A 14713-nucleotide genomic window follows, 5' to 3' on the forward strand; every position below is an offset into this window, starting at 1 on the left:
CACAGGGCTGGGAGCAGGAGCCCAGGGAGGAGCAGTCTGTCATAGCCCAAAGAAAAGACGGACACATTGGGTGGTTCTGAGCACCATTTTACTGAAGGGCTGGACATCTGCTAGGACTTCATAACAAAAAGTTCACTTCATTTAAGAAAAAAGACAGTCTGTTTTTTGTCCCATTCCCTTCCAAAGAGTGGAATAATACTAATGCTGTCTTTTCACTATCCAATGCCATTCCAAAATATACAACATTGAGTGTGGAACAGCCCAGCTTCATATTAACATTAAATATTATTAGAACTTCAGAAACATTCTACACAAACAAATGAAACGGTAAAAAGTTCACTCAAGAACAAGATGGTCATTTGTAAAATCATGATACAAAGTTTGTTACTCGCCCTCCTGTGGGTTGCAGTTGCTGCTCCCCAGCCGTTGCTTGGGATGCCCAAACACCAAGGAATGCCACAGCAGAGCCCGTGGCGCTGGTCTCAGCCGGAGCAGGTCGGTCACGCTGTGGCGTGGAGACGGCTCTCATGGAGATGCTGGTTGGCAAAGAGTGGCGCAAGTGGCCGGGCAGTGCCCACCCAGAGCCCTGTGTCACTCAGAGCAGCTGCCGTGCCTCTGCTCAGGAAATGCTACTCCTCAGGAGTACTGCACCAGGACCCGGGAGGAGGGAGGGCATCATATGGTGCCTTCCCTGCCATGAACAAACACTGACACTCGTTTTGTCCCAACCCAGGCATGGGCAGTGTGGTGGAGCAGGGGCAGGAGGGGAGGTATTTCTGGGGGTAGCTTTGCAGCACCTTCTCTTTTAAAACAGCACCATGTGCCTGTGTCTGTGGGAATCACCAGACACTCACAGGGGCTGCCTGTAGCTACAGGAACACAGGAACAGAAAGGGCTAATTAAGACAATAAGGAGAGAGTCCCAGACGATAATAAGGCCTTTAAGGGACTCTATGGGGAAGGTATTTCGGAGGCCATATGAGCAGTGCCAGATTGTGAGACCGATGAAGGATGGAAATGAAGGGTTGGGGGAGGGGGGGTCCCTGCTCCAAAAGAACTCCCATTCACCTGCAGCACCAGTGTCTGTGTACTGCTGCCAGGCCGGGTAGGGGAAGCTCTGTGGCCAGGCAGGGATGGAGGGAAGACAGTGATGTGGAAAGCCACAGCCTTGGCTCCTCTGTTTGCACATCTCCTGCAGCAGACACAGAAGCAGCAGGCTGCTGGCTGTCCAGGTGCTGCTGGCATTTTGAGCTTTCCCTACTCCCAGCTTCTTGCTTTTTCACCAGCCTTCCTTAGTGTTCCTAAGCAAAGGGAGGGGTCTGGCCTCAGCACCATGGCTTTGGAGGCAACTGCTGGCCAACCTGCAAGTTCCAGCAGTGTCACACCTACAGACAAGCTTCATTCCACACTCAGGGATGACCTGGTGACAAAGGCTGGCCTCTCATGTCTTCTGGGACAAGATTCCTCTGAGGCACCTGGCACCTTCCTAACAGCACCCAGCTCTAGGCAGAACAAGCTGCAAGGAGAGGGAAACCCAAGCATGGTGCTCTCTAGCAGAGTCCAGAATGTTAGGGCTCAGGAGCATCCTGCCCTGCTGCACTCTCCACAGCTTGTGCCAGCCCACCCAGCTGGCAAAACTGAAGGGTACAGCATTGTCAGGAAGGTGCCAGATATCCCAAAACTGCTGTCCTCTCCGTGGGCCACCTCAGCTCCTGGAAGGCCATCCCCATCTGAGCACAGGAGCAAAGAGGCCAGTGGCCTTTTGAAGACTGGAAAAGAAACTGTCACTTCCACACAAACCAACCAGCCTGGCTGAGCAGCAGGTGCTCCACAGCTCAGCACTGACCCTGCCATCCACGGCCAAAAAAAGGATCCGCCCACCGAAACCTGCCTTCCTGCCTGGGAAGCTGCCCAGCTCGAGTCACACTGCCCAGCTGGAGCTGAGAGACAAACCTGCTCTCCATACCCAGGGATCCCTTGAGCCATGGCCAAAGGCCCAGCTTCTAGACAGGGCAGGGAACTTGGATCCAAAGGGGAAGAACTGCTGGGCTGGCTGAACCCTCCACATGCTGTCAAGTTCTGCCCATGAAACACAGCACAAGTCACAATTAAAAGGGCACAAAATCTGTGCTCAATTCCAAAACCCAGAGCCTCCCAGCCCCTCTTGCCACAGCTGGAGCTGGGGTGGAGAAATGCTCCTGGTGTACCAGGGGGCCTGGAGGACAGGCTGCAAACCACAGGCAGCTGTGGAGCAGGACCAGGGAGCCACATGTGCAGCATCACCCATCTGTGCCGTTCTGCTGCCGATTCCCTGCCATGTTCTTAGCTGGCAACTGGCTGAACTCCATGCAAGGAAGCACCAAGCAATGGGGGGATCTCAGTCCACTAACCCCAGCCCTGTTAGTATAAACTGGTCTGAGAGCTGCCCAGTGAGGTGAGCACTCCAGGGAGCACACCTCCTCCACACACTGAAATACCACACCTGGGCTGCCAAGCAGGAGTAACAAAATAATCCCTTCTTATTTTGCAAAAAAAGTGCTTAAGAAATTCTGTACAAGGATTGCTACAGCAGCTGGCTCATAGGAGATGCAAATATTTTAGAAGCAGCAGCAGCAACATGCTACATGGCTTGCAGGGAAGAGGGAAGAGGCTGAGGAGAAACTTCTACAACCATAAGCAGTGGCAGATGGTGAAATCTGATCACAGTGGACATGAGCTTCAGAACATTTCTACCAATTAACATTGTGATTTCAACTGGTATCTGATGTCAGCTTCCCCTTCAGCTGCCTGCTGGACAAGCTACTCTCCCCATGGACCTTGCTGACGGACATCTGAAGCACGCAGGAAGCTCAAGGACCTTGTCTGGTGGAGGGGAAGCATAAACTGCTTCTTGGCAGCTGAATAAAAGGAGAAATTATTTCCAAAAGATGAGTTGGAAGAACAGCCCTTTGACCGCTAGCCGAATCGTTTCTAGAAGTGACAGTGGCACAAATCCATGCGTTAAAAGCATTCCTAAGAGAGTCTCCAAAGCTCTCGGCTGTCACAGTGCCCAGAACAACATAGGCCAGGTTAGGCACTTGGATGAATTCAAAGTGACTAATACAGAAACAGGTCTGAACAAGGTGCATACCACATGCTCAGCAGAGACCACAGTGCTCTGGGCAATGCATTTCTATGGGCCCTACCAGTTACTGTTGCACAGATCCCTGGAAGTGTTACTCATCTGCCACAGAATAACACAGGATGAAAGGCACCTGTGGGGGAGACGTCTGGTTAGATCAGGTCTTAGGTAGCTCTGGTTTGATCAAACCCTTCATCTTCCCTAAACAGCGGAGAGCAACATCTACACAGAGCTCCTCTGCAGCCTCATGCACATCAGGGTTACATGCCCAGGACATCAGAAGCATCCACACCTGGGTACGAGTCGAAGCACGGTGGAGTCAACCCAGGCCAGACTGATGCACCCCCTCTGCCAGTACTGGCTGGTGGGCAGCAGTTGCTGGCATTGGCACAGAGGCTGTAAAGCCCCTCTATAACAACCTGCAACCCTTTCAGTCAAGCTCCTGAAGCACCTGCAAGAGGAAGAAGAGACAACAGGAGGGCAGAGAATGGAGGTCCAACACTGTCCTGTCACTCAGGGCCCTGTGGTCTGTTAGAGATACACAGAAGAGCTGACAGAGACAGGACTGGTGATGAGCAAGTCCCTGAGCACACAGCTATGGAGTGCTCACTTCCCTGGCAGCAGTCTCAGTGACACAGAGGCGTTTCCAAAGCTTGTCTCCCCCTGTGGAGCAGAACACCTTTTGCTGGTGGCCTGGGAAGGACACAGGGCAAACTGTCATCACCAAGCACGCACAGAACTCAGCTCAGTGCTGGGAAACGCATGGCAGCACTAAGGCTGGATGCTGTGCTGGATGTGTTAAGTAACAATACAAGTCAAGTCCTTGACTGGCAGAGACCCAAGCTGTGAAAGACAAGAGGTGATAGAAAAGAGTGAAGAGGCAGGCAGCAGTACAGCTGAGAGAAGACACACAGTGATGAGGAGGGATGTGGCCTGGTAAGTTTGCCTCAGGTGCTCAGCTTCCCACTCAGGCTGGAGGAAAAGCGGCTTCGACCTGGATTCAGCCTTGTTGATGCACGTTGTTTTTCCCAGCGGAGGCCAAGTGCTCAGCTGGGATGCCTGTGCTGCATAAGGAGACTCCAAAGACAGCTCTCAGTGCCCTTATAAGGGTCTGGGAATGGGGGGAAGCTGCTGAGCAGCTTGACAGCAATACCGCAGGCAGGAGTTCAGAGCCCTCCTCAGGAAACAGCCCAAAAGAGAAACACCAGTGCAGGACTTCGAGACCTGGCATTTGAGAGCGTGGGAATGAGAAACGTCTGAAGGAGTGGGAACAAAAGGAACAAAGCAATTTTTGGCCAGTTGACAGTGATGGAGAGCCCCTGTTCATCCAGCACCAGGTCAGGACAGGGAACTCTCTGCCAGGGCATTTTAAAACACAGAAGCAGAAGAAAATATTTCCTCCTCCTAGGCAGCCAAGCAGCGGCATTCGCAGGTCAGTCTCAAACACTGCAAGTTATGATCTCTGACAGCAACTCAGAACCCAAGTGTGGGGTTCAGGGCTTGCAATCATTCCCTGAATCATAAAATCACAGAAGGGTTTGGATTGGAAGGGATCTTAAAGATCATCTTGTTACAACCAACCTGCCATGGGCAGGGACACTTTACAGTAGACCAGGCTGCTTAGTGAAAGTGAACCTCCACCCTGCTCTATGTGGGTGAGAGGAGAACCCAGATGCACCTCAGAATGCTCAACTTCCCTGCCTTCTCACCCTGTCATGAACCTCCTCTCTTCTCTCCATACCACAGTCTTCCTTTCTGCACTGGGGATCAGACACTGACCCCTTTTATAAACCACTGAAATCCAGCCAGGTGCTTGGGGGGCGGGGCTTAAATATAAGGATCTCGGACTTCTCTGGGGAGCTCATCCCTTCAGCCAATGTGCACAGAGATTACTAGGTCAGACAACTGGTATTCTGAGCTGGTGAAAGAATGAGTGGATTACACTACTGCTGCAGAGATCTGAGCATACAGCAATATACAGAGCCAGGCCCAGACTCAGCCCAATGCCTCTTCCTTTCCCCAGGACACCAGGTTGTCCCAGGTGACAGCAGCAGCACCAACTGCTCCAGCGAGGTGTTTCTCCTGGGATTAGTAGATCCCTCCCTGTGGAGTGCCGAGAGCACAGAGCCATGTTCCGATCCAACAGTGTGCCCCCGGTGCAGGGAGATGACAGCAGCCATCTGCAGCAGTTCTGCAGTGCCTCCTAGGGATGGCACAGCCTGCACTCCTTCCGCACAGAGCTCTCACACCTGCCACACACCTTCTCACAACATCCCTGATGGCACAGCAAGGCTGCCACCCACCCATGATGCCCATCTCCCCTCCTACTGCTTCATCCTCACAAACTACAGAAAGTGACCCTCTGTGTTTAAGTGCTGGTATATGTCCTCCCAAATTTTTCACTTTCTGCTTTAACTCAGGCTCAAGTATCCCACTGAGCTCTGGGGCTGGCAGGATGTAGCTAATGCATTCAAACACAGCGTGCGTCTCTGTTGTGGTTTAACTCCAGCCAAAAGCAACAGTCTTCTCTACCGGCACCTGGAATCTGCTCCTGGAACACCCAGCAACAGCAAAGCAGTTACATGGAGGGCAGGACACTACACAGCTCAGGCTAACAATTCCAGCCCTTTGGCTCTAACAGTCACAGTTCATGATCCATAGCTGCACCTGGGGTACAGGAGAGCAGAGTAATGCTGGGTGCTGAGGAGGAATCCTCTTCAGAGACAAATCCCTACCATGTGTTCAAAACTTCTGCTACCCACAAAGGGAGGAGGTGCCTAAAGATGTCAGACAGACTTGCAGCCCTGTGACACTCCCCCACTGTTATGCAGAGGTAATACCGAAAACAGGATTAAAACTACCAGCTGGTAATTCTCCAAATTGTTTGGCATTCTGGAGACAAACAAGTGGCTACACTGCTGCTGCCTCTGAGCTGCTCAAGGGAGCCCAGGACAGACTGTCACAACACTGAACCACAAAGGAATTCTGGCACCTTTCAACAAAAGGCTAGCTGAAGGGAAGAAGGAACAAAAGCTATCAAACCCAATCCCAAAGGGATGGAGGAAGTGCATCTTCCCACAGTTCCTGGGTCATATGCACATATATGGATATATAGATATATAGATAATAAAGTTATAAAATTTGATCAAAATAAAACCAGTAAATGTACAGCTTGAAAAAGAGCAATATCACAGTGCATCAATGTCATGAGAAAGTCCTCTGTTCTCCCCTGCACAAGAGCACAGCCTGCCATGTTCAGGGGAGTGTGGTGGGAATTGAGCTCTCCGGCCTGCTCAACTCGATGCTGGCCAGAGTCACCTTCCCACACTCCCAAAGAGGGGTTTGGATTTCTGCAGCCAGTTCTGCACAGCAGTGGCAGACAGGCAGGAACAGCACAAGAGTGGGCTGCTCTGTCTGCAGGTTAGTGGGCATATTGGCACCAGAGACACAGAGTCACTGCTATGCCTCTGCGCTCTGGTGCCAGGCTTGTATTTACTTACTTACAAAAAAAAGTGACAAAGTGAAGAAATTCAGGGGACACTATGAGAGTGGGACAAGGGCTGAATTTGGATCACAGGGGACAGGTTGACTCTAAGAATCTTCTGTGCTCTCCTCCTCACTTCATCATCAGAGGAAGAGTTGCCCACCTTGATGGTCCGGAATTTCAGCAGGTTCAAAGTGCTCTGCGCTTGTTGAGTTTTCTTTTGGACAGGAATGGTATTTGCTTTTTTCCTCTGTGGTGCTTCTTTTGCCTCTGTAGCTCTTCTCTTCTTCTGCCCAGTGCTCTCCTGGTAAGTGCTGCTGTCTTTCCACTCTGTTTTTCCCAGAAGAACTTCCTTATCTTTGATTTTCAAGGTTTTGGGCTGTGGTGCTGTGGTGCAGTCCTGGGATGAGCTGCCTGCGACTCTCCCATTGAGAACTCCAGAGGCTTTGCAGGCATTGCTCTCCTGCAGCACTCCACCCTTTGGTCCCTTCAGAAGCTTTAAAGCACGGGTGGCAGAATCGGGTGCTTTCTTAACTGAACGCTTGTACCTCTTGCCTTCAGTTATTTTAGTGCTCTTGCCTGAAGAAAACTGCCTCGGTGGACTTGAAGTCTTGAGGAGTTTAAGGTCTGAGGGAGAGATTCCAAGACGTCCCTGTGTGTACTTGGACTCCAAACAGGACGTTGCAGTTTTCAGTGGCACCAGGGCTTCCAGAACCACTGACAGTCTCATAGCTGGATACACATCAGGATACATGCTTGTAGGAAAGCCCACTGTCGTTGCTTTGGATGTGCCAGATCCTCTCTGCTTCAAGGACCTCAAGAGGAGATTTGTGGAATCCCCTTTGGAGACTGGTTGACTGGAGACTTTCAAAGAGCTCACTGGAATGCTGGTGGGCAAAGGGGCCACTTTTGCCACTGATTTCCTGACTGGACTCTGGGCGGGCTCAGTGGTGCTGGCACAGTTGCGCTGTGTGTTTTCTTCCGTCTGACTCGGCGTGACTGCCGTGCACGAGCTATACCCGTACACATCCTTACTCCTCAGAATCGTGGGCTGGTAGCCCTCCTCCTTCAGGCCTTGGATGAAGGCCACCAGCTGGGTCTCTGTGTCCGAAAGGTCCTTGGACATCGGGTTGAAGACTCGGAGGGCTTCCTCCAGCACTTTCTGTCCTGCAGAGGAAATTCTTGACCAGGAATGGACAGCTTTTTCTTCCTCATTGTTCACTGCAATATTCATGGCATTAGGCAAGCAGGTGCTTCAAAAAGGTCCAAATTATTGGAAAAACAACCCTTGACACCTCAAAAGGAGAAAGAAGACGGTTAGCTTACAGCAACTGAAATGATCCATTATCCAGTTTTTAATATGGGAATTGAAACCATTAAGCCCAGGCATGGCTGGTCACAAATACTGGGTCAAATTCTGAGCTCAACCCAACATAGAAGCATCATCAAGAAAAACCTGTAACTCATCTCTGAAATAAAACTAAAACATCTCTCACAAAAATATCCTCCAACCTAAACAAAAATTTCCAGAAATCCCATCCAATCCACCCCAAGATGAAGCACTCAAATGATTAACTCAGCAAAATCTGCAGCTCTTTTCCAGTTTGAGTTTGACCCACCCCAGCTTTGGATAACCAGATCTCATTTTCCCAGGGAAAAACTGAACCCTCATTGAACCCTTTCCCTCTGTACACACTACAACCAGCACCACTGAGCTATCTCAACACTAAGAAATGCCTAAGCACTTAAACTGCATCCCAGCACCACCTTCAATTTCTCAGCTTCTTAACTGATGCTGCTTAAAAATTGATTCTGAGTCCCTTGACAAAGCTGCAGCTTCCTCCTGGAGACGTGGCAGCAGGGATGGAGGCTGTTCCAGTTGTGCTTCATTGATGCTGAATGCTGTGGCAAGGCAGCACTGCTCCTTGCTGTTCTCTTGTTTGAACAACGGTCCACAACTTGCTGTCACAGCAAACTGGTGTTGATCCAAGGATACTCGCTGCCAAGTGAGGAGGAAGCAGGAAATTCAAGCAGGGCGGTATGAAGGAAACACACATCACCAGGGCCAAGTGTACAAAGGCCTGAGGGACAACACTGGGATCACACTGAGGGCACTGTGCAGCTGCCTGCCTGGCATAAAAGCATCAATTATTGCTTTCAATAAAAAATAGGCACTAAAGGGCAGTCCAGGCAGGACTTGAAGGGTAGTCCTTCAAGAGAACTCTGATCCTGGTGGCCTCACAGCTCCACAGCTGGATGCTAGACCAACAAGGCATAAAATCTTTAGCTTTATTGATACCTCTCAAAATCATAATGAAGATTCAGTTAAAAACCCTGACCAGGGAAATGCAGGAGGTGTCAGAGACAGGTTTGGAGAAGGCAGTGCACAGGCAAGAAAGCTGTGATGGAGAAGCTAGTGCCTGAGCAGCCAGAACAAGGAACTACTCATGTCCCATGTTCCCCCCAGAACTCTGGTCTCACCACAGCACAGGAGCAGAGCCCGTGCTGCCGCCAGCTGCACAAGCAGGGAAGAGACACAAGCCAAGAGCAGCCACAGAAGGGAAAGCACAGGTCAGTGGGGGAGTAAGAACCTCCACATGACAGACTAATCTCAGTCAAGTGCTCTGCAGACGTCATGGCCAAAGAGGGATTTGGAGGAGGATAATGCAGTTGTTCAGAGGCAGGCGGGGGATCTCCCACGAAGGAGGGGAAGCAGGCAGGGAAGTGATCCCACAGAGCCCCAGCCAGCGTCACCAGCCAGCAGTGAGAGTCACCACCTCCAAAGTGACCAAGCAGTGCCAGGCACAGGAAAGCCAGAGAGGGTGTAATATTAATTTTGATGTGGTGAGCCAGAGACCAACGAAGAAGCACAAGTAACAACATGTGCTCAACAGGCTGCAAAATGGATCATCTTCAGGCTGCAGCAAGCCCACGAGCAGCTGGGACATCTGAAGGGGTGTTCTGGCTGTGACATTTCATGGGAACAGGACTTTCCAACATCCAACTGCTTGGTCCTGTTTGGTGCAGTGCCAGCTGTATTGGAGTAAAGCCGGCCACGAGCAGACGCTCTGCTGGACAGTCTGTGCTCCCGACAGCAGGTTCCCTCCCGTGACACACTGTGGGGCCGGGGGGCTACGGGAACACAGCACTCCCGGCACGGTGCAAGCACAGCACCGGAAGGTCGATGTTAACACCGGTTTAGAGGCCCGGCTGTCCGAGCACGGAAATGGCTCTCCCGGTGCACCGCAGGGGGAAGCGGCTGCGGGCAGGGCCGAGACGCGGGGCTGGGACAGCCTGTAGAGCTGGAGGTCGGTGCGCAGTCCCAAGGAGGGCTCGACGGGGCCGCCAGGTCCTCGCTCAGCCTCTCCTTTTGGCCCGCCCCTCGGCGCAGGCGATGCCCCTTCCCGAGCGCCCGTCCCTCTCTCCCGCTGCACCCTCCCCACGGCTCGGCCGGAGGGACCCCGGGGTGGGCCGGCCGCCTGGGCCGGCCCCTCCCTGCAGGGCTACGGGAGGTGATTGGTGCAGACAGGGGGTGCGGCACCCGCGCTCGGCCCGCGCCGGCTCCCGGGACCGGGGGGGCGGGGGCCGGGGCGGGGCCCTCAGCGCCGCGGCTCCGCCTCCAGCGCCCCGAGGCCGCCCTAGCGGGCGGCTCGGCAGCGCCCTCGCCCGGGAGCCGGCGTGGGGCCCGGGCCCGCCGGCCCCAACCTACCGGCTGCCGCCAGACCCGCGCCCGCCGCTGCGCCGCACCCGCCGCTCCAACATGGCCGCCCGCGGGGCGCCGGAAGCGCCGCCGCTTCCGCTTCCTGTCCCTTTCCGCGGGCCGCGGTCAAGCCCACAGTCACGGAGCGCATTCGGTCACGCCCCCGGGTACCGCCCCCCGCCCCGCCCCCGCCGTGTCCACGGCAACGGCGGCGAGGGCCGTCCCCGGGCCGGCAGGGGGCGCCGCTGGCGGAAGCGGCGCGGGCGGAAGCGGCGCCGTCACCAGGTAACGGGGTCGGTGTCGGGGCGATGAGCGGCGGGGCCGGGCGACGGCGGCGCCTGGTTCTGCACGTGGACCTCAACAACACGGTGGTGGTGGCGGACACGGTGACGGGGCAGGCCCCACGAGCGGCGCTCAACACCTTTCTCAGCACCGTCACCTGGGGCCGCGTCGGGGCTGCCGGTGAGCGCCGGGGCCGGGGGTACGGGGGACCCGGTGTGGGGTGCAGGGGGCTGAGCACGTTCCTCTCTTCTAGGCGAGTGGGAGTGGGTGAGCGACCGCCCGTCGCTGCGCCCCCCGTGCCCCGGCGCCCTCAGCTACTACAGCCGCCACGGCCGGGACCCCACCTTCACCGAGGCCGGCCCGGGCCGGCGCTTCCGTGACCTCCACGCCCGCCACCTGCGGCTGCTGGAGTGGCCGGGCCGGCCGCACGACGCCTTGTCGGTGCCAGGGGAGCCCGGCAAAAGCTACCACCTGATCCTGCCCTCCTTCTTCCGCCTCCTGGACACGCTGCACCGGGATGGCAGGGCCTTCGCTGTTGTCTTCAGGACCTTCGGCACCGACCTGCCCCGTGCCCTGCAGGCCGTCAGCAGCGCTCTGGACGGGCAGCACCCCCAGTTCCCTGCCCTGCGGGACGTGGCGGTGAGTGGCGCCCTGAGGGTCCATCGTGATGGGGAAGGGCAGCTGGATGGTCTCATGGAGCCCCCCAACCCTGTCAGACTACTCTCCGACTGCTTGGCCAGACTGCTTTTAAAAGCATCGAGTTCTCTGGATGAAGCTGTTAGCTGTGGGGGAGCATGTGTGTGCAGATCCTATGTGGAATGATCTCCTCTTGGGGTATCCAGTGTTGGACAGAGCATGCCTTCTCCCGAGGAGGGGCGGCTGCAGCAGGGCAGGCCTCCCTGGCCCAGAGCCGATCACAGCTGCACTCTCCTCCCCCTGGCAGTGCTGGGAATGAGCTTTAGAAGATGCTTTAGTTATTCCTTGGAGTGTTTTCAGGTAGCAGAGATTGAAATGGGGACAACGTGCAGATAGGAGGTCATTTCTTTCCATCCCTGGGAAGGGGATGATTTTTGGTTGGATGCGTCCCATGCCACTTCTTGTCATCTTCCCAGCACCATCCTCCCACACTGTAGTGGTGGGGAGTCTCCACCCTGCTGCTTGGTGTCTCTGCCAATGCATGAAACAACCTGTCTGCTTTGGAAACTTTTCCTTCCCCGTTTTCTGTGGTCTGCAGCTCCCTGTGGACCTTACCCCTGGCCAAATACGCTGCAGCAAGCGAGAGGTGGTGCTAACACGGGGATCAGAGCGTCTGGCCACCCAGGAAGATAGAAGAAAGCTTTACAACTACTTCAGCTCCTTTGAGGGAATTGGAGGCTTCCAAGACCACTTTGACTGGTGAGAAAGAAGGCACTGAGGAAGTGGGTTGGGCATTATCTTCTTTCCTGTGATTCTCTTAGTTTCTGGGATAGCTCCTAGTTTTGAAGCCTTTATGTTGTTGCGGTCCCTATCACTTAGGAACTCCCCATTTTGCCTCTGGCCAGCCTGATGGGACTCTCACACCATTCCTGAGGTCCCTATCCCCTCGTGTACCTCCTGCTTTTCTCCAAAGACCCCCTGATTTGTCACCTTGATGCAAAACGCCTCATTCCTAGGAGGGCATGGGCACAAGGACAGGACATTCTGCTTCCCTGGCTCAGAGAGTGCCCTGGGCCTGCAGTAGAGCCTGCCATTACCTGGCAGCTGTCACCCTCTCCCTGCCCTGACTGTTCCTTCTCCACTTACTGTTTCAGGTGGGCTAGAAATAAGTTCTCTTCCCAGGGTGGGAAGCCCCTGTGGATAGATCCCCATGATCCTGACATTCACCACATCTTCATTGACGACAACATCCGGCTGGACGATGGAGACACCATTGTTCACCCCCAGGTAGGTGGCTGAGGGCCCCTCTGGCACCAGCACCCTGCATTAGGGAAGTCCCTGGCAAGGTCAGGAGTGTTTTGTCCCCTTTGCATGAGGCTGCAGAGGAGGGGTCAAGGCATAGCCCTGGTGTCACTGCATCCTGTGCCACCAGTGTTGGTGGCAGCGATGCACAGGGAGCGTGAGATCAGCCATCAACAATGCACAGCAGGTGCTGGCTGCCTCTGCTCCCCTCTGAGTCAGCCCCACGCCTGGAGGCAGCAGCAATGATATCAGGGCTGCCAGCCTTGTCACCTGTCTGAGTGAGCCGGCAGTGTTTGTGGGGAGCACGCTTGGGAAACAGAATGTTTATGCAGACAGAACCGTGCCTGGCTGTTGGACAGCTGTCAATGCTCAACCAAGAGCTGCAGGTCCATGGGCGATCCTCAACCCCTGCCTATTTCTATCCATATGGAAACGGTGCTGAGGGGAAACGTGGCAGACAGTGATTTGTCTGCAGTGTTTGCCAGGCAGCCCGGGAATGGCAAGGGATGGGATGCTCATTGGATGTTCCCTTCCATACAAGCTTTCTCAGCTTACACATTTGTAGCTGGTGGCAGGAATTGTTACTGCCTGGACAGACCTGTCAGGAACAGGCTTTGGTCTGTGCCATGCCTGGTTGAGGGGAACCTCTGCAATGGCTGCTGCATGCAGACCTGCAGCAGCTGGAGCGTGGCTCACACAGCTCCACTTGCTGCATTTCAGCATCAGGCTATTTGTCTGATCAAGGAGTTCCTCCTTTGGCGTTGGTAGCCTGTGTGGCTGGTCAGTCAGGCTGCTGTGCTAATCTCATGGCAGCCATGCAGCCAGCCCTGGGGCTGCTCCCACGCTGGATCACACAGGTAGGATCCAGTTATGGTAGCAGCAGATCTTGTGGGAGTCTGGGCAGCAGCCAAGCACCTTCCCAGCAGGTCTCATCGTCACTGCTGGGACCTTGCTGTCCTGCAGCCAGGATCAGTAGGTAGAATGCCATTCTCCCCTCCTCTTGCATCACCTGCAGCTCTGCAGGGCTGTCCCCATTTCAATGATGGTGACAGAGCAGCACTAGGAGTGAAACAGATTGTCAGGTGGCTTTAAGCAGGCCATGGTGAAGATCAGAAAGTGAAGTCCCTGTTCCATCCCGTGGTAGCTAAAGGAAGAGCTGTTGGCAGAGGTTTCCCTGGAGTCAGCTGCTCCACAGAGCCATTTTCTTCCAGCTGCATGGTGTGGCCTGTTTCCTTAAGGGAGCACCAGGCACATGTGTGACATGCTGGTTCAGAGTCAAAGGCAATTTCTGGGAGAGGGGGAAATCTCAAGAAACTTCACCTTCTGCTGTTGCAGTGGAGATAGGACCACCCTGCCCTCTGTCCCTGACACAGCCAGCGTGGAGGCGCCTGGCTGAGGGGAGGACAGAGCGTACCACAGGGCATGTGCATTGCTGCCAGGCTCTGCTCTCCCTGCAGGTGTTCTGGGAACAGGGCATCAGCAGTCCCAGGAGCGTGCCCACCTCGGCGCTGTACAATATTTGCCTGGTGCAAACCAATCTGCTGGAGGCCATTGCTGATGAGGACTATTTCCTGCGCTGTGTGAGGAGGTGCGAGGAGAACTATGATCGCTACCTGGCCTGCATGGAGAAGGACAACCCAAGCCAGCAGTGGGATGGACATTGATACCACCTCATGGGGCTGAGTGGCTCCAGACTGGGACACCACCCGTTTCCTGCTGCATGCAGTCAAAGTCCCAGGCAGGCTCCTGCTTCAAGCTGTTATCTCTCCAATGTGCAATGTGGGTGTTCAGTCCTATCAGGAGCTTCCATGAGCAAACACAAGCATCCTGGGAGCTTATGTGATGGGATTCTTGGAGGAAATGGTTTTCCAGTCTTTGGCAGTGTTGCCTGTGGTGCCCACTTCTGTGTGAGGGCTGGGGCTCACCATCCCTCCACAGTCACCAGGCAGGTCCCTTCCACCATACTGTGATGCAGGCAGCCTCGCAGTGTTCGCACCTCACTTCCCGCTCCTGCAGTGATAGCTGGTGCAGAGCAGGTGCCAGGATGAGTGCAGTGTTATCAGCAGCATCCCCAGGTGGCATTTGTGGTGTGGTGTTCTTGGCAGATGGCTTGTCACTTCTGTCTGTTTTTAAAGCAAACCTTTTTAGCTCATTTCTGTGTGAGTTTCCTGCCTGCCCTTGGCTCTGCC

The 14713-nt window shown here is 54.5% G+C and overlaps 2 protein-coding genes across 3 annotated transcripts; one reads left to right on the plus strand and one right to left on the minus strand.

Annotated features, from left to right (window-relative positions):
• Positions 1-71: 71 nt before the first annotated feature.
• On the minus strand, positions 72-10351 carry CCDC71 (coiled-coil domain containing 71). Of its 2 annotated transcripts, none has more exons than XM_053989024.1 (2): positions 10314-10351; positions 72-7899 (listed from the first exon to the last, which is right to left on the minus strand). In XM_053989024.1, the coding sequence occupies exon 2, from the start codon at positions 7836-7838 to the stop codon at positions 6651-6653; it is 1188 nt and encodes a 395-aa protein (XP_053844999.1). In that variant the 5' UTR covers positions 7839-7899; positions 10314-10351; the 3' UTR covers positions 72-6650. The 2 variants fall into 2 exon arrangements, with proteins under 2 accessions (XP_053844999.1, XP_053844997.1); XM_053989022.1 differs by lacking the exon at positions 10314-10351 and adding an exon at positions 8372-10174.
• On the plus strand, positions 10347-14676 carry LOC128813706 (uncharacterized). The gene is made up of 5 exons (XM_053989029.1): positions 10347-10766; positions 10840-11225; positions 11821-11981; positions 12377-12509; positions 13982-14676. Exons 1-5 carry the CDS (start codon positions 10613-10615, stop codon positions 14186-14188), a joined length of 1041 nt encoding a protein of 346 aa, XP_053845004.1. The 5' UTR covers positions 10347-10612; the 3' UTR covers positions 14189-14676.
• The last annotated feature ends 37 nt before the right edge of the window (positions 14677-14713 follow it).

Source organism: Vidua macroura, chromosome 13 (genome assembly GCF_024509145.1).
Source record: "Vidua macroura isolate BioBank_ID:100142 chromosome 13, ASM2450914v1, whole genome shotgun sequence".
NCBI lineage: Eukaryota > Metazoa > Chordata > Aves > Passeriformes > Viduidae > Vidua > Vidua macroura.

Bases quoted from the DNA above. Each gene is read 5' to 3' on its own strand.
- LOC128813706 (XM_053989029.1), top strand. From the start codon at position 10,613: ATGAGCGGCGGGGCCGGGCGACGGCGGCGCCTGGTTCTGCACGTGGAC. The intron at 10,767-10,839 runs GTGAGCGCCGGG...CCTCTCTTCTAG, and splicing joins GGGCCGCGTCGGGGCTGCCG to GCGAGTGGGAGTGGGTGAGC. The intron at 12,510-13,981 runs GTAGGTGGCTGA...CTCTCCCTGCAG, and splicing joins ACACCATTGTTCACCCCCAG to GTGTTCTGGGAACAGGGCAT.
- CCDC71 (XM_053989024.1), bottom strand. From the start codon at position 7,838: ATGAATATTGCAGTGAACAATGAGGAAGAAAAAGCTGTCCATTCCTGG.